Source organism: Nomascus leucogenys, chromosome 3, assembly GCF_006542625.1.
Source record: "Nomascus leucogenys isolate Asia chromosome 3, Asia_NLE_v1, whole genome shotgun sequence".
NCBI lineage: Eukaryota > Metazoa > Chordata > Mammalia > Primates > Hylobatidae > Nomascus > Nomascus leucogenys.
In genome coordinates, this window is record NC_044383.1 from 21,128,785 (window position 1) to 21,147,696 (window position 18,912).

The following is an 18,912-nucleotide window of genomic DNA, read 5'->3' on the forward strand; positions in this document are numbered from 1 at the left end:
GGCGGCGAACCTCCGGAAGTGACAGTAACAGAGACTGCGCAGGGGGCCTGAGCGGGAGAGTCCTAGCGAGGGCGCTGGCCGAGAGGCGCTCGGCTTGTAGCAGGTCCCGCACTCCAGCCTCTCGCTGCCGGGGTTTGCTCTCTGCTTGTCCTGGACTGAGGTGCCCATGACGGAGTCCTCCAAGGAGGGAAAAATCTGTTCCGGGTGAGCCCAGGCCGCCCCGGATATGCGATGGCTGAGGAGCAGACACCAGGGACCACACTGAGGTGGGAGTCAAGGCAGGGAATATAAGCACGATTTTGGTGGTCTTTGTCCCACTAGCGTGGGAGCAGGCTCTCCTGAATGTTGAGACCAACTTGGCTTACCAGGATATTTCTTCCTTGGGTGAGGATTTATTTCTAAGCCCTCTGCTCCATGACTTGGGTGGGAAACTGAGGCACAAGTCAACAGCGTCTGCTGCGTGGTAGTCTGTATTATCCATGTAGCTCAGATCCTCTTCCAGATCTTGAGATCCAGTCCAGGCAGAGATGCCCTTCCACAAATCTCTCCGGAGCTCGCCGCCCTGCCTTCCGTTTCCCTCGCTCCTGGAGGCACTTCCTCTTCTTTCTTCTCTCGAATCTTCTAATTCAGGTTCTTCTCATATACTGTTCTGGTCATAATTTCACACACACCACACACACTCTCGCTCTCTCTCCTCCCTTCCTTTCCTTGCATGCTCTCTTTGCTTTCAGTGTCGCTCCTTTACTTTTGGGCCAAATTGACTGTTCTCTTGATGTTTGGGTGGCGGGGTGGGGGAGACTGCAGGCAAATGGCATAGACCATGTCTGACTCAGACTTGGCTTAATTCAAGACTTCATAAGAGGCAGCTTAGAATTTCATAAAGGGAGTTCGTTGACTTGCCTTCTATCCTGGTTCACCTGTTACTTGTGACCTTGGTCTAATTACTCAGCTTCTCTAAGACAATTTCTATTCTATGAAGAAGGAAACTGAATTAGATCAACTTTAAGGTCCTGATTCTCGGTTCTAAAATTCTTTGTCTTCTCAAACTATTCACTAAGCGTTGAATGGTGACAGTCCTCTGATAAGCGAAGAAGGAATAAAAACAACTATTTTGGAATCATGTATCCAGTTTGCATGCCATTCAAACTTATTTTGGATAAGTCAAAAGTAATTCTTTTTGACATTTGGCAAGATATGCATCCCAAAATGTAGTGCACTTGTGAGATGCTGTTGTGTAGGTGTTTATTGTAGTTAACAAGTATCGTATGCAATAAAGGTTTTGTTTTGTTTTGTTTTGTTTTAACTGAACTTTCCCATTTTGTTTTCTTTAGGTTGGGTTTCAGACCAAGATACTGGATTCTCCTAGTTAAGATAAAGAGCTTTGGGTGCCTGACAGTGAAAATGGTGTAATCTGCGTTAACAATTCACAGCTTGAAGGCATGACAGTTAAAGAACACACATGGACTTGTGGCACATGGAAATGTGCGCACAGAAAAAGGAAATCTATAATTCTTTAAAAGTAGGAAGGCATTCTTCCTCGCCAAAATGGGTACATTCTGTTCAGTTATCAAGTTTGAAAATCTACAAGAATTAAAGAGACTGTGTCACTGGGGTCCCATCATAGCCCTTGGTGTTATAGCAATATGTTCTACAATGGCCATGATTGACTCTGTGTTGTGGTATTGGCCCTTACATACAACTGGAGGAAGTGTGAATTTCATCATGTTGATAAATTGGACTGTCATGATTCTTTATAATTACTTCAATGCCATGTTTGTCGGTCCGGGCTTTGTCCCTCTGGGGTGGAAACCGGTAAGAAAGATTCTGTAAGACAATGAACTTTAATGATAATCATATATTTGGTTTTTGCCTTGTCTGCTAACCAATAATACCAAACACAGCCTACTGTTTGTCCTCATAGAGACTAAGTATATTACTCTAATCACTGATCGTTTAGGCTCGGAGGCTTTATTTCATATCTGAACACATTGATCCAAAATAGCATTTTCCAAAGCAATTTTATTGAATATTTGCTCTGCATTAAAAAAAAAGATGGAGGTGGGGTGGAGGTGGGGTAGGTTCATGGTCAAAAGTTTAGGAAACATCACATGTCATACACAGTGAGGTTTGGCTGTAGGACCTTTTTTCATGTAATACATTAACATCCCTTAGAACTGAGAAAAACGCTTTAGAAACTGCTGGTTTAAATCATAAAGTTTTAAAATCATTGCACTGAAAATATAACATTGGGAAGTTTAGTTCAAATCCATTTATAGCTTAAAAACTACTGGGAAATTTATGCTTATGAATGTCCATGTTTCCTGCTAAGGGACCACACCTGATGGCTTGTCAGAAAGGCAGAATCTTGGGCTCCACTTCAGACGTACTGAATCAGAATCTTTATTTTAATAAAGTGCCCAGGTGATTCTTAGGGATATTAAAGTTTGGGAAACACTGGTGTATATCATGTGCTATGTACTATTCAAAATGAGTACAGAGGAGGGTAAGATGCAGATGCAATTTGAATTCCGAAAGAGCTGATAACCTAAGCAAGAAACAAACGCACTTGTGCAAATCACTAAACTATAAAGTAGAACGTGATGGGTGCTGTTAGAAGAACTGAGCGTTTTTAGTTGGGGACCTGAGGGAGGAGTGGGAATTTCCAAAGGAGATGGGGAAGAGGGCATTTCTGGTTGAGAGAATGGTAGGACCACATATTCAGAAACTGGACAGCCCTGTGTGACTGGGGAAAAGATTATGTAGTGCAGAGACAGCTGAAAGAAAGGCAGATCGTGACAGCCTTAAATACATGAGAAATTGTAGACCATAGAAAGTTTTAGGGGTTTTCAGGCAGAGTCTGACACAGTCAGAGTTGTATTATAGGAATATTATTTTGACAATACACGGTTTGTGCTAAAGAAAAACTACAGTAAAGAAAACTAGTTAGGAAGTGATTAAAATGGCCCAAGAAAGGGGTGGTGACAGGGGTAATGTCAGGGAAGGAGCAGATTTCAGTAAGAGTATCAACTCATGCTTAACTCCTCACTCTAAAATACCTGCTAAGTTGTCAGCTACCTTTTTCTGAACTGAATCCACTAAGATTTGGGGAAAGTAGAACCAACTAGTGACACTGAATTTAGGTGAAGCACGAGGAAGAAAAATTTAAAAGGACTTCTGGGTAATTGGGAAAGTGATGCTGCTCTTACCAGAAAACTCTTATTTAAAAATATTTTATCTCAAATAAGAGGACTGGAAATGCAAGTTAAGATTCCCTCCTTCCCCTATCGCCCATAAAAGAAAATCATACCGTAGAAATCATACTTATGTTCAAGTATCTGATGCATTTTTGTTTCTGTTTTGCTGCCAAGGAAATTTCTCAGGATACCATGTATCTCCAGTATTGTAAAGTCTGCCAAGCATACAAGGCACCACGTTCACATCACTGCAGAAAGTGTAACAGGTACCTGTCTTTCTTGCTGTTCAGGGAGGACTGATCAACTAATTACTGATGTTTTCATTGTTGATTCTACTACATCAGTGCTACTTCTATTCACTGCAAGATTACCATATTATAAAAAATACTGTCAAATACTTGTGTCCATAATCGCCATTTTATACTTAAATTATCTAGATAATAAATAGATTTAATTATTCTTTGTTACAAGTGAAAAGATTTTCCAGAAAAATACAGATTTACTTTGCCTCTTGTCCTACAAGAACACGGGAAAAAGTTATAGCTTAAGTTTGTTTCCATATATCAAGATTGATTGTGTTAGTCAGCTGCCATCTGGACTAACTTTAGAATTGTTCTGAGTCTAAGTTATGAGGGAGATCTGCTTTTCCCATTACTTATTGACAAACATTTAACTTTATACAAATCTAATAATCCAGGTGCCTATTATCACAAATGTTTTAATATCAAAAACTTAGAAGAAAACTGACTATTAAAAATGTGAAATAACCTGCGACCTTTTTTATTGAACAGCTATAATCACTGATTAGTAAGAAATTTAGAGAACCGTTGAAAGCAAATAAAGTTTTGTTTGAGGCCAGAACATTGTCTTCTATCAACAGTAAGGAACAGATGCACGGCAAGACTTTGCTTATAATACCATATCTTATATTCTGGAGTTAGCTTGCTTAGCTCAGAGATCCATTAACTAAAGGATACTATGAGAACAGGAAGGAAGTTACATGTGTCTGTTTGAGCCCATTAACCCCAATGGAGGTTTATAAGGGATTTGTTGAGTCTCTATTGTAGGTCACTTGGGTCGCTACACTTACAAACTAGAAGAAAACCAGGAACCGTGCTCATTTCTTCATAATGAGCATTATAAAGAGACCCTCTTTCAGTGGGTCACCGGACTTCTTTAAACAAATACTTGTAGCTGACATCTTTTCCTCAGAAGCTATTAGAAAGCCTGCCCTTTCCTGTGCTGTTTAGAATTTAAAAGGAGTCACTGTTCATAGTTTAAAAGCTCATAAAGATTTTTCTTTCTGTTCCATGAAGTATAATTCTCCCATAGCTCATGGACATGCTGGATTCCTATTTGCTTGATCTTTTGAAGACCAAAGTTATTTAAAGTAGACAGGATTTTCTGCCTCATGTTTTATGTAAATTTTTCTTGTTAGATGTGTGATGAAGATGGACCATCACTGTCCTTGGATCAACAACTGTTGTGGTTACCAAAATCATGCTTCGTTCACACTGTTTCTCCTTTTAGCACCACTGGGTTGTATCCATGCTGCTTTCATTTTTGTGATGACTATGTACACACAGCTTTATCATCGGGTAAGTGAAAATGAAAATGTTTTGTTATAAAATCATCCATGCAAGATTAAATGGTAGTTATCAACATTTAAGAGGTTCCTTTTGGAAATATGCTTTCTGTGATTTCGTTGGGAAAATAGAACTTTGTTTTACTGGTATATGGGTTCCTTTTTAGAAAGCATTAAAACTTAAATTTTAAGATGAGGAAAGATTATTTGTTCTGAAAACGTACATGCTGTAGTTGAAACTGATAAATATTTTAGTACTGTATATGTAATTTGTTAGACTTCAAACTTAATAGTTATGGAAAGAATAGAAGAAAAAAAGACAACCCTAGTGCTTCCTACTTCCATCCCGTTCATGTGGCAAGTTGTAGTTCTTTGTTCATTTCTGATTCTAGTGCCCTGGAAGGTGGCTCATGGAGCAGATGCACACCATAAAATATAAACAGATTAAACTAGCAAGAGATCAAGTTGATCTTTGGGCAAGTAGTCATGAGATAAAGTTCAGGGGACACAAACAAAACTCCCTAAAGAGGCCTTGAAAGTAAACGAGAGACACACACCTGATGGGACTGCCAAACTGGAGAGTCTGTCCTTTGGGGAGGGGACAGCCCATGTTTGATCCGCCAGCTTGTGGTGTTTGGAAATTCTAGCCCAGAAAAATCTGAAAATCTGAATTTTTATGTGAAATCTCTTGATTTTTAAATGTTGGCACCTAATTCTGAATGTTGAAACATTATGCAGGCCAGGCAGCACACATCTGTGGCCATATTTGGCCTGCATTTTATCAGTTCTTCATCACTGTTTGTAAAACATGAGGGAAGAAACAACTGAATCCTAGGCAGCACTTGTCACTGTGGAAGAATACTGTGGTATAGAATAGCAAGAGAAGAGAAAAGACACAGTTCTGGTTTAGATTAGTGTCTAGTGTTGTTTATGCATGTTAATGTTGGTAAGGTCTCCTTGACACTTTCTGAGGAAACAACAACAACAAAAAGTAACATTTGAGAAAACTAAGAATGATATCCTGCACATTGGTCTGAGCTCATTACAGTATTAATTAAAAATAGCTGACCCAGCAGAGTGGCTCATTCCTGTAATCCTAGCACTTTGGGAGGCCAAGGCAGTGTGGATCACAAGGTCAGGAGTTCAAGACCAGCCTGGCCAATCTGGTGACACCTGACTCTACTAAAAATACAAAAAATTAGTCGGGTGTGATGACACATGCCTGTAGTCCCAGATACTTGGGAGGCTGAGGCAGGAGAATCGCCTGAACCTGGGAGGTGGAGGTTGCAGTGAGTTGAGATCTCGCCACTGCACTTCAGCCTGGGCGACAGAGTGAGACTCCATCTCAAATAAATAAATAATAAATAAATTAAATAAAATAAAAATAGCTGTGTTTGCTTTGGCCACAGGGCCATGTTGTCATCTCTTTGATCAAGTTGTTTTACATGTCACAGTAGAGTCTGACCAGTTACCATAACCAAACATTTTGTGTGTGTGCTATTGTTGCTGCGACAGCTCTCCTTTGGGTGGAACACGGTGAAGATTGACATGAGTGCAGCCCGGAGAGATCCTCTTCCAATTGTTCCATTTGGATTAGCTGCATTTGCTACCACCTTGTTTGCCTTGGGATTAGCTTTAGGAACAACCATAGCTGTTGGGATGTTGTTTTTTATCCAGGTAAGCATCTCAATTACCTCTAGTCAAAAGTGTCAAGTTGTTGGGACTGATTGAACAAGAAAGAGATAAAGACTGTATTTAAGTGTGCGTTATGAAATGGAAATTATTTTCGCTTCTTTCGTTTAGGTAACTAATCTCCTCTGTATTCGTCAGATAATTTTGATTTAATTTTGCCAGAATTTCTGGGTACTGATTTAGTTTTTAAAATGTTAACTTCAAGTTAGGTAAGTTCTGGAGCACTTCAAAATTGAGAGAGCTCTTGTACGGTCTCTCTTGCTCTTCACACCCACCCCAGTAGAGGAGTCTTACTGTTTTCCCTTCCCGACAGATGATTAATTCATTGATTCTCAAAAAGGTTAAGTGACTTACCCAATGTCACCCATTCATGCACTTGGTAAACCTTAATGTTATTTTATAATAGTATATATTTAATAATAGTAGTAATCATAATATAGCTAACATTTATTGAGCACTTATTAGGTGTAAGGCACTGTTTTAGGCACTTTACATGTATTAGCTCATTTAATCTCCATAACAGCCCTATGATAAAGATGCTATTTAATGCCTACTCTGATGAATCACTTTGCTAATTTTTAAGGCTGCAAAAATGAAAATGAAGAGGTAGCTGCCCTTACGAACTGACAGTTAATATTAAACAGTTAACTAATACAGGGCCATATGTACATCATAGATTTATGTGCACAGTGCTATGAGAACACAGAGGAGGAGGACCTGGCTCTGAAGGGACCAAAAACCATTTTTTTTCTTTTTTGAGACGGAGTCTCACTCTGTCGCCCAGGCTAGAGAACAATGGTGCGAACTCAGCTCACTGCAACCTCTGCCTTCCGGGTTTAAGTAGTTCTCTGCCTCAGCCTCCCAAGTAGCTGGGGTTACAGGCGCCCACCACCACACCGGGTTAATTTTTGTGTTTTTAGTAGAGATGGGGTTTCACCATCTTGGCCAGGCTGGTCTTGAATTCCTGACCTTGTGATCCACCCGCCTCAGCCTCCCAAAGTGCTGGGATTACAGGCGTGAGCCACCACGCCCGGCCCAAAAACCGTTCTTATGACTTATTGCATTCACGTAATTCATTCATTCATTCATTGAAGGCCTACTGTGGGCCAGGTATTATGCTAGGCCCTTGGAATATGATGAGGACTCCTGGGCCAAGGCTGTTTATTTTGTTGTTGTTGTTTGTTTATTTGTTTGTTTGTGACAGAGCCTGGCTCTGTTGGCCCAGGCTGGAGTGCAATGGCACGATCTCGGCCCATGCAGCCTCCACCAAGCCTGTTTCTAACATACTACACTGTCTCTCTGAAGGCACAGCCAGACTTTGAAGGAACTCTTGGTTTTAAAATAATCTGGTTTTGTTTATACTTTGTTACCGTCTACTAGCCTGGGACCAAATTCTTTGAAAAATTTTCCCCAATGCCTCTAATTTAGAATTATATTAGAAATAAACTAAGATCCTATAATATAAAAGCCTGTATATGTGGAATCAGTCATATCTAGGAAAATCAAATAATAGAATAAAGACTGAATACGTTCATTATTTTTAAGGCAAGTGAGGCATTGAGGTTGACTGAAATTAATCACTGTTACTTCTCATAAATAGATTAATTATAAATTTAAAGTTAGTTAAAAATAGTGATAAAAGATTTTAATAGCAAATTATAAGTAAGCACTGATTCAATGGATTATATCAATGTTTTATTAAACCTTGCTCTGAAAATAGTACTTATAACATGAAGTTTGATTAACATACTAGATTCAGATTTGATTATGGATGGGTGTAATCATTGTTACAGAGAGGTACCGTACCATGGTGCAGTAGTTAAGAACAAGGACTTTGGAGTCAGATGGATGACATGGTAATTGTGGTACTTAACCTCTGTTATCCTTGGTATCTTTGTCTATGGAATGGAGTAATAAAAGCTATCTCAGAGAATTATGAATATGATAATCTTAAAGGAACCAAGGTCACATTATTAAATTTTACTATCATTTAATTTCCAGATGAAAATAATTCTCAGAAACAAAACTTCTATTGAGTCATGGATTGAAGAGAAGGTAAATTTTAATAATTGTTTCTTCAATATTAAAAAAGTATATTAATAAAGGACTGGTAAAGTCCTGAATATTAGTAAAGTCTGTTATTAGACCTGATTAACGAAAAGTGCCTGAAAGTGAAAACGTGGCTGCCAAATGCCTACCGTAAGTCATTTGCATGCCACATAAAAGGTGAATATAGGAAACGTTTTTGTTCATTCTGTAACTCCCACAGAAAGGTGCTTCTCATACACCCTGAGTGGTCGCAGAGGCCTAAGCCACACGTCAAACCATCTGTTCGTTATCTCTTAGACTAGAGGAGAAAGCAGCCCATTTGGAAAGGAGCTTCCACCCTACCAAGCTGCCATCAGGTTTTTATCAGTGTTTTAGACATTCACTGAAGCTCCTAACATTTTGCTCGTCACAGACCTCACAACGTCCAATACTTCATACTGTCCATTGTGATTCTAGCGTGAAACACAAATCTGACTACCCTGCTCTGTGTTTAAAACTTCTCAGAGCCTCACCATTCCTGTGGCAGGGGTTGAAACCCAAATACCTGCAGGGTCTGGGCAAATAACGTCCATGAAGGGGAGCAAGCCTGTATACCAAGGAATTGCCTGGCAGACCAAGCTGATTGTTGCCACAGGGGAATATTCACAATTTCCAAATTACAAAATAGGGAGAAGAATAGCATTGTTTTATATCTTTACAAATCTCTTTAGTATCTGACTTAAGAGAAGATGGTTGGATTCTCACTTCTGCATTCAGTCTGTTGAGATATGTTGCTTCGATTGAAGTATGTGAAGATCTAGCCTCACACAGATAAGTAGGTAGAAAAGGATAGAATATTTTAATAGGCCTTTTACATGATAATAGTGGATGTTCTTCCGTATTACATTGAAAACTTGACAAGTGATATTTCTTATCAATAAGATTTGTATACCTTTTTATTTTAAAACTCATCAGCCTATCTTGCTCTTTGAATGAATCTTTTACCAATATGTGGTTTTATGTAACATCAGGCATTGGTCATTTGGCAAATACTAGTTTACTGGGTTATGTAGATTTTCCAAAAGTTAAACACCTTTCATTATACAATATCCCAAAATTGCATTCACTTATATCAATATATCGTTTTTATGAGAAAAAAATCCTTAAGTATTGGAAAGCTGTCAGGCTCACAGTGGTAGATACAAGGTTTTTTTTTTTTTTTTTTGTAATTCTAATATACATTTGAAAGCCTTAATTTTTTACTATCAACCCATACTGTCAGTCATTTCCCTTGAAGTGACTGCCTGACTGTTCATTTTTGAGAAAATGTTCACCAAGTACTGAAGTCTGAATAACCTTAGTTTGCTATATTACTCATTCTTTCAAATAAAAATAGTGTTACATTAAAAAAGCTGGCTCTACAGCTTTTGTTAGCTTACAGCTTAACAACTATTTTCCTTGAGATGATCATTCTACTTGGGCACGCTTTATGTATACTTCTCATTTTGTCACACAGACTGTTAAAAATAAAGGACATCTCCTCGAGAGTTGAGATTTAATATTTAAAAACAATTTTTACTGCTTCATCAAGGACATTCTTACATGAAATTGCTCATAATGACTACCAACACAGTTTGGTGCCACTGCCTTGGTTTTTGCTAAGATGCCAACAGTTTTATTCACTATTGCGAATGTCAACACAACAAAAAGACAAATAACATTTCAGTATTATTATGAAAATAGCTTGGCCTTGCTGACCAGCAAGAAAAAGTCCTGAAAACTCAAAGTGATCTATAAAGCATGCTTTGAGAACCACTGATGTACAGGTTGAAGTCTGAGCTTCTTAGCTTCTACATAAATAAGACCTTTTATGACTTCTTTTTTTGTTTTCTGGCGACGGAGTCTCGCTCTGTTGCCCAGGCTGGAGTGCAGTGGCACAATCTTGGCTCACTGCAACCTCCACCTCCTGAGTTCAAGTGATTCTCCTGCCTTAGCCTCCCAAGTAGCTGGGATTACAAGGTGTATGCCACTATGCCCAGCTAAGTTTTGTATTTTTAGTAGAGACAGGCTTTCACCATGTTGGCCAGGCTGGTCTCAAACTCCTGACCTCAAGTAATCCACCCGCCTTGGCCTCCCAAAGTGCTGGGATTACAGGCATGAGCCACTGCACCTAGCCAACTTCTTTTTATCTACTTCTCCAGCCTCATTTCCTACCCTTCTCTACCGTGTCTCACACTTGATACTAAATTACTTATAGTTTGTACATCTTATGGTTCTGTATCCTTGCACGTGTTGTTTCCTCTGCCTAGAGTGCTCTTCCCTCTCTTTTTGCCTGATTTCTTGCTTCTCAAGACTTAGTTAAGGTGTTGTTTCTCCCAAGGACCCTTCCTGGATACTCCCTAGACTTGGCTAAGTACTTTTTGTTTCCTTTGTTCCCTTTTCCCATAGCATCTACCACATCCCTTCATCACATTTTAACATACAATATTGATAGAATCCTAACTTCATTGAGTGTTTCTGTTAGGCAAAGACATGTCTTAGTCATTTTATAAATTACTCTTATATTTAACAGTTTTTCTTTGTAAATAGCCTAGATCTCTTTTCTTTGAAATTCAGTCCATTTTGAAGACTCTGAAGCTTTGTTTATAAAAAAGAAAATGAAATTATTCCTTACTTTCTGGGGAGGATGGATTTATATAACTTAATAGGTTCATATGCATCATAGCTTAATAATTATTTTAGTAAATAGTTAACTTTAATATCACTTAACAAATAATTGCAACATTTTCCATAAAACATTGTCCCCTGATAATCAAATATTTCAAAGTATCATTTCTAATATCTTGACATTAGAATAACATTTTTCTTTTATTTTTGTGGATGACCAAGGCTGCTTATAAACCGCCATGCTACATTTAGAAATTACCTCAGATGAGATTGAGTATGCTGAATGGTATGGCCATAGACTAGAAATTACTTCAGAACGGGCGTTTTATTGCTGAGTAAAAAATTCAAACAAATGACCATATTAAATTTATAGGAAATTTATAGAAATTACCAGACACTATATACAACAAATTTGAAGGGGTTTGTACACTTATTGTTAAAATAAATAATGTATCTTTGTACCACTAGGTGTCAGTGGAACTTAAGAAATCCAAAGCCAGTTTATTTCCTTAAGTTAAAGCTAACAATTTAAATGCCTGGAATATAATGTATGCAAGCTGAATAGTTATGTACATGCATAACATGTACATATAAATGCATATATAAATGAGTTATGTATACATGTGTGATAATATAAAAAAAGAAAGAAGATCTTCTGTATGTATCTGCTAGCTTTAGAAAGTGTTTTTCATAAAACAACTCTCCTATTACACCTTTCCTGGCCATTCCCGTGGACATCACTGCCACCCAGGATACAACTGTTACCCTCTGATAGAACTGTTACATTCTGGTGCACCCCACAGAACAGTTCTATCTTGAATAAAACATTTCCATCCTGAATAAACCCTTACCTTTCTCCTGAATCTGTTTATCAGCATCTCTTCTATATACCTGAATTGTTTTGTATTGCTGAACAACCAGGAGCATTGAGGACTTTTTATATATGAGATAAGGTTAGCTAACTCTTTTAATAAGCCTTTATGAGTGCTTATTCCTAAAGAAACCCTGTCAGATATTTCCTAGGTAATCATGTACAAGGTTGGTGTTCTATATCAAGTTCTTCCTGTACTGTGATGAAGTTGTCTATTGCTTCCATGTACACTAATAATACAGTGAGGAGGAGGTATTTTTATGAATGCTAGAAACTTGAGAAATAAGTATTCTCAATAACATATTACTGAAGGCCACTTAGACAGAGGCATCTGCCATCTTATATCTTTGTTACCCACAGGCTAAAGATCGAATTCAGTATTATCAACTAGATGAAGTCTTTGTTTTTCCATATGATATGGGAAGTAGATGGAGGAACTTTAAACAGGTATTTACGTGGTCAGGGGTCCCTGAAGGAGATGGACTTGAGTGGCCAGTAAGAGAAGGCTGTCACCAATACAGCTTAACAGTGAGTATTTTTGTTCAAATAGCCCTTCCTTTTTGCCTCACCCTCTTTCCCTTAACTCCACCTCAACTCAAGTGACATTTTGTAGTAAAGTAAGTAATACGAATGTTTTCACTATGTCAAAATGAATCTAATAATTCTAAAGCACTCCTTGTATCATGTCTCTCCCTTTCTTTCAATATCTCCTTAACTCTCTATACCTGTGAGATAAAGTCCTGATCCCTTAATATAGTTTTATGAAATCTGGCCAAAAATTACCTTCCAACTTACAGTATCATATGAATTCCTTATACATTCCTGTCACCCAACTTTGCCCACAATTTTTTCCATCTTATATGACCTCCACTCTATCTAAAATTATTAAGACTCGTTCCAATCTTACCTCTTCCATAAAGTCTAACCTACCCCCATAGACTCATCTGAATGTGGCATTTAATCACATACTACTCTGTGGTAGCTCATGAAGTCTCATATTTTTATTTAATTCTGGTATCTTATATCTGTAACTTCATAAGATTCTAGGACAGAGATCATGAGTTATCTTTGTTTCTCCTATTATGTCTAATATAGTGATATTTAATAGTAGCTATGTCAAAGTTATATCATGACTTTATTCATTGATTCGACTTCATTATTAAATGTTCTTCATTATTCATTTGTAGTTTGTCTGCTAAGTCTCTACAGAATCAGTGAATCTCAGTGTTTTCACCTGAGAAGCTTCATGAGGGCAGAGAATATATTCCCTGATCCCTGGGCCACAGTAAGCACTCTAGGAATATACACAGATGAGGACATTAGAGAGTGAATAGCAAGAAGAAAACCTCACTCTCAGCCTCTGGTTCTTAGCATAGGGCCTTTTTTCCATGCTAAAACAACCTGTGGCCTTTAAATTATCAGCAACTTGAAATGCTGGGAAATTGGGGTTTTGCCATATCACTCTGACAGTTGATGAGGAAAGGCTATTTTTCAACATTGAGACAAGAGACTTCATTTTTTTCCTTTTATTTCTTCCAAACAGATAGAACAGTTGAAGCAAAAAGCAGATAAGAGAGTCAGAAGTGTAAGTACTTCTTTTGCAGTGGTAATTTTTTTTTTCTTTTGTTAGGCTCTGCACTTCTGTACAGTTTTTTTAATTGACTGACTAGAAACCAATTGTTGGCCTTTATTAAATAGTATTCCTTAATACATTTGTTGAAAATTGATGCAGTTAACTTTTGTTTTTATTTAAATAACTGGGACTAGAGGTTGGGAGGAATTTAGTCAATTTATATTGCCAGCATAGGAAAATAATTATCCTCAATACAGCTCCTTAATGTGAAACTTATCCTTACAACTATGTTGTTGGATATGATGGCCACCAGCCACATGTGGCTGTTTTATTTAAATTTGTTAAAATTAAATCAATTTAAAAATTCAGTTTCTTGTTTGCATTCACTACATTGTAAGTGCTCACTCAGTAGCTACATGTGTCAAGTGCTGCTGCATTGGATACTACACATATAGAACATTTCCATCATGGCAGAATGTTCTTAGCCCTGTTCTAACTTTAATTCTAGCTATGGGCTTGAAAAGAAGAGTAAGAAAAGCCTTTAGAACAAGAAATATTAGTTGCCTCCCAGGGAACTGGGTGGATGGGGAACTGGGAGGTTCCCCTAGAAGGGTCACTAGAAGGCTTGTCACTGGATATTTTGGATCTCCCTTTAAAATTTGAAATTCAGACTTAAAACTCAGATATCATGGGTGAATATTTAAAGGTTTCTTCTGATCACTGATGACAGGTTCGCTATAAAGTAATAGAAGATTATAGTGGTGCCTGCTGCCCTTTAAATAAAGGAATCAAAACCTTCTTCACAAGCCCCTGCACCGAAGAGCCTCGAATACAGCTGCAAAAAGGGGAATTCATTTTAGCCACGAGAGGTTTACGGTAAGTAATAGGAAGTACTGCATTTCTTCTTCAATGACAAAATTAATATCTAGCCTAAAAAATTAATTTTCATCTTTTAAATATTTCAGATACTGGTTGTATGGAGACAAAATTATTGATGATTCCTTTATAGAAGGTATGGAAATGGAAGGGCATATTTAAAGGACAAGACTATTAGCAATAATTCCAAATTTTACAAGAATAACTTTTATAAACCAATCATGCCTAATGCATTAGGGGAACTGCATAGAAGGGCATATCACTAAGCAACAAAAGGAACTTCCTTATATATATCTCTATGGCTCTTGTATTTTTCAGGTCTTTTTAATGATAGCTAACATTTGAGCTCATAACTTAACTATGTGACAAGTACTTGTATAAGTGCTACCCTTAAGGTGTAAAAGTCCCCAAAAGACCTCGGAGGTAGGCACTATTATTTACATTTGATTGAGGGAACTGAAGCACAGAGAGGCAACTTGCCCATAGCTATGCACTGAAAACAGACAGAGCTAGGGCTTAACCCCAAGCAGTCTGACTCCACATTCTGTGTACCAAACCCCTGTACTATTTGCTCCCCCAACTTTGATGAGCATTTCTCTTAAGTTATTATAAAAACCAGTAGATTGAAACTTTGTGGTTTTTTTTTTTCTTAAGTTTTATAATTGTTTCTTTTTAAAGTAAAGATTAGCTCGGGATGTTCTTTAAAAAACAGTTGGGGTTAATCATAAATTAACCTCTTATGACGGCCGTGATATAGAAATGTATATGTTAGGCCAAGTGTGGTGACTCACACTTGTAATCCCAGGACTTTGGGAGACCAAGGCAGATGGATCACTTGAGGTCAGGAGTTCAAGACCAGCCTGGCCAACATGGTGAAACCCTATCTCTACTAAAAATACAAAAATTAGCCAGGCATGGTGGCGTGCACCTGTAATCCCAGCTGCTCTGGAGGCTGAGGCAGGAGAATCACTTGAACCCGGGAGGCGGAGGTTGCAGTGATCCGAGATCGTGCCACTGCATTACAGCCTAGGTGACAAGAGCAAGACTCCATCTCAAAAAAAAAAAAAAAAAAAAGAAATATATATGTTAGAAAAAGTCTAAAAAGGAAATTTACAAAGGCTACAAGAAGATAGTTCCCTGGAAAAGACATAGTGTGATGGTGTGCCAAAAACACCTTTCCCGATCGTACACATATAAGTAAACACCCATACCGAGTTCCCCCTGACTCCAGTTAGGAGCTGTCTTTAACCACATTAGTCCCTATTCTGGATCATCAAATTTGGGAAATACCTGTTCCTAGCTTGTTATGAACATTTAAAAACCTTATTTTTTTCCCCTTCAAACTATGCTTATAAAACATAGCAAAGGGGGGAATAAAAGTCTAACTAAAAGCTTATTAATTTGAGTAATAGGACTTACTGCTTTCAGTAATGTCACTGTCATCCATCAGACTATTTCACCTCAATTTCATTTTCTCCCTCAGGTGTTTCAAGAATAAGGGGATGGTTCCCTAGAAAATGTGTGGAAAAGTGTCCCTGTGATGCTGAAACAGATCAAGCCCCAGAGGGGGAGAAGAAAAATAGATAGCTGCTGTTAAAATGAAATTATCCTTTAAGTCTGCTTAATTACTTGAAAATTGTACATATTACTAAAGAATTATGCAATGAGCCTACTCTGGTTAAGATGTTCTTTTCCTCAAAGGTGCCCTAGTGCCATGATTTAAATATTTTTATTACCATTTTGAAATGGAGAAGCCATTCTGCATATGCCTTTGAATTCCTGCCCCTCTTTACCACCTCTTCCTCCCCCTCAAAGGAAAAACATTTCATCCAAGTAAGTTAATGGCATTTTCTGTAGGATTTTCTTATGCACTGCACACTCTGGACCTCACCTGCAGATACAGTTCCCCCCTTGCCAGGAGCATCTGCATGTGGTACTTCTCTTTTCCCTCAGTTGATATTTCTTATATGATATTCTAGATACTATTGAACTCAATTTGTCAGATTCAGTATAAGCTCAGATTTTGTTACCTGTCTTTTAATAATGCAGATTTTGTCAAATCAAATAAAGATCAATGGATGTTCTGTATAATCAGTTTTTACCTAAAGCATTTTTCTTTTTGCTGACTAAAAAGGTTCATCTTAGTTCCTTATGGAAAAACTGCTCTGCTGCCCTGTGGACAATTGGCATCTTAAAACGTGGCTTAAGACATGACACACTTGCTTCAATATATTAACCCTATTAATGGGATATTGCGGTCATAGTGATGGCAGCGGATGGCAGCGGTGGCCTGAGGGGGTTGAGGGGGAGCCGTGACAGGCAGGAGCCAAGCGTAGCCACAGCTGTCCAGCCGTGGCTGCGGACCCGTGCATCCCTGTGCTCTAGGGGGCCCAGGGGAAACCCCCCCCTCCCCCACCAACCGCTTGGCCGCTTCTTGCACCTGGCACTCGCTCTGGAGCAAAGGTGAGGCCAAGCCCGGGTACTGTCAGGACCTGGCCAGGTGTGCGTGAGCTCTGAGTGGTGCTGACCCACGAGCGCCCTGCCGCCTAGGCCCCCTCTGGACTTTTAGTAGAGATGGGGTTTCGCCGTAGTAGCCAGGATGGTCTCGATCTCCTGACCTCATGATCCTCCCACCTCGGCCTCCCAAAGTGCTGGGCATTAGTGTCTTTTTAAACTTCCTAGATAATTCTATTGTGTACCCAAGTTTAAGAACAGATACTGTACTTGATTTTTAAGGGGTCCTTGTTTAAGACTGATTTTCATCATGGTCCATGAGGCAAGAAACACCACAACGTAAGTATCTGTAATAGTTTATTTTAAAGACTTTACATTTACAAGTAGAAACAACATGTGTTATCTGTGGGTAAGGTAGAGCAGGAACTGTAATCCGAGGGTGGGGGAGATCAGTTGGTTCCTTCACAGAAAATAAGCCTGTTGTGTGGGCATCTTGCTTGCCTGTAGATCTTTGTTCCCAGTTCAGGAGGTTTTTATTCAGTACTTGCTTCATTTACTGGAAAAGTTCACTGGGCCCACCTGTCAACTCCTTCCCCCACAGCTTCCAGCTTAGCAGCAAACTGTAGGGAACAGATTTACTCCCCAGTTGCTACTGTAAATGATGCTTTAAGAACAGCATTCCTTTTGGACAATATGTCATAGACCCAATTTTTAATACTCCCAAGTCAGAGATCTAACTAGAGAGTTTAGGAAATGTTTGGTATTATCAAACTTTTCCCTTCAGTACACAATTTAATTTACGCAGAAGAGCATCGGAGAAATTTGTATCATAGATACGATTGACATGAGTGATAAGCTAAAACTAAAATTTTAATGGTTTGTGGAGTGGCTAGAAAACATGAATTATAAGCAGTTTTTCAGAATTTAAAAATCTCTTAGTTTGAGCAGTAGAAGATGTAAATAAGCATTGAGACTGTTGGCAAGTTATGTTTATCACAAAACAACAAGGAAGAAGGCACAGAGGGTCCCTTTGACCCTTGAACTTGTGGTCACTTACAGTATTAAGGTTGGAAATCATGAGGAAGGACACAGAACATAAACTGGGATCTTGAAGACAGGCATGTTGATAAAAGTAGCCCTAAAGCCTTAATATTAGCAACATCGAAGATGGGAAAGACAGGATTGATTTATCTGGGAACTAAGTTTACACATTATATGTCTCTCAATATAAAACAAAAGCTATGGCTTTAGAGTTTAGTAGGTAAAAAAAAAAAACAGGAGGAAAGGCAAAACAAATTGTAAGAATAGTTTTAAATCCATTTTCTCACAAGCAGTGCAGAGTGGGCAGGCAGGTACTTAAGCACCTTATCCTAATCCTGGATGTGCTCATACAGACTGTCAATTTGGGTCCGAAAGTATTTGGAAAGCTCTCCCCGCTTTGCTTTCAATGTTGGTGTCAAGAGCCCATTTTCAATGGAAAATGGCTCTGGATGAAGAAAAATGGCTTTGACCTGGAAGATGAACACAAACACATCCATGCTCATTAGTGATTTGGACTTCTCTGCAGAGCCCCCTGAGTGCTCTGTGAAGAAAGTGAGGTTGATGCAGTGAAAGGGTAAAGGTAACAGTAACACATGCCTGTTCCCACAAACATAATTTAAGAAGGCAATGAGTAGGGAGAAGGGAGAATGGACAATAAACAGCAAATAAGGACTGTACAAGTAACTACGAAAGGTCGTTTTGTAGTTAATGGCACAAAATCTAAAAGCAATTCCTTAGAAATTATACACTTAAACCTCATTAGATGGAAACTTTAAACAAAACTTTCTAATATGACAAGAGGCCAGTATAACGTCAGTGGTAGTACACACCTGTTCAAAGGTTTTAAGGCCACTTTCTTTCCCAATTTTCTGCAAGTCTTCTAAGATGGCTTCCCTCACAACCTAAGAATACAAAACATCACTTAAAGCAT

General features: G+C 38.5%; 2 protein-coding genes across 5 annotated transcripts in view; one reads left to right on the forward strand and one right to left on the reverse strand.

The window, feature by feature from the left end:
- Positions 1–11: 11 nt before the first annotated feature.
- ZDHHC6 (zinc finger DHHC-type containing 6) lies at positions 12–16,577 on the forward strand. Of its 4 annotated transcripts, none has more exons than XM_012505705.2 (11): positions 12–384; positions 1,332–1,812; positions 3,369–3,460; positions 4,633–4,792; positions 6,295–6,456; positions 8,473–8,526; positions 12,398–12,565; positions 13,581–13,622; positions 14,341–14,486; positions 14,576–14,622; positions 15,970–16,577. In XM_012505705.2, the coding sequence occupies exons 2-11, from the start codon at positions 1,546–1,548 to the stop codon at positions 16,071–16,073; spliced, it is 1,242 nt and encodes a 413-aa protein (XP_012361159.1). In that variant the 5' UTR covers positions 12–384; positions 1,332–1,545; the 3' UTR covers positions 16,074–16,577. The 4 variants fall into 4 exon arrangements, with proteins under 4 accessions (XP_012361159.1, XP_003255524.1, XP_030662971.1 ...); XM_003255476.3 differs by having other exon boundaries at positions 12–266; XM_030807111.1 differs by having other exon boundaries at positions 12–266; positions 4,725–4,792.
- A 703-nt stretch (positions 16,578–17,280) lies between these two features.
- Positions 17,281–18,912, reverse strand: part of ACSL5 (acyl-CoA synthetase long chain family member 5) — a 51,148-nt gene continuing 49,516 nt past the window's right edge. The window contains exons 20-21 of the mRNA XM_003255470.2: positions 18,812–18,883; positions 17,281–18,451 (exon numbers count right to left, since the gene is read on the reverse strand). Of these exons, the coding sequence (XP_003255518.2) occupies positions 18,311–18,451; positions 18,812–18,883 (213 nt within the window). The 3' untranslated portion in view covers positions 17,281–18,310. The remainder of the gene's footprint in view (positions 18,452–18,811; positions 18,884–18,912) is intronic.

Coding starts and splice junctions, on each gene's coding strand:
- ZDHHC6 (XM_012505705.2), top strand. CDS start 1,546: ATGGGTACATTCTGTTCAGTTATCAAGTTTGAAAATCTACAAGAATTA. Junction 12,566..13,580: donor GTCACCAATACAGCTTAACA/GTGAGTATTTTT, acceptor TCTTCCAAACAG/ATAGAACAGTTGAAGCAAAA. Junction 14,487..14,575: donor TTAGCCACGAGAGGTTTACG/GTAAGTAATAGG, acceptor TAAATATTTCAG/ATACTGGTTGTATGGAGACA.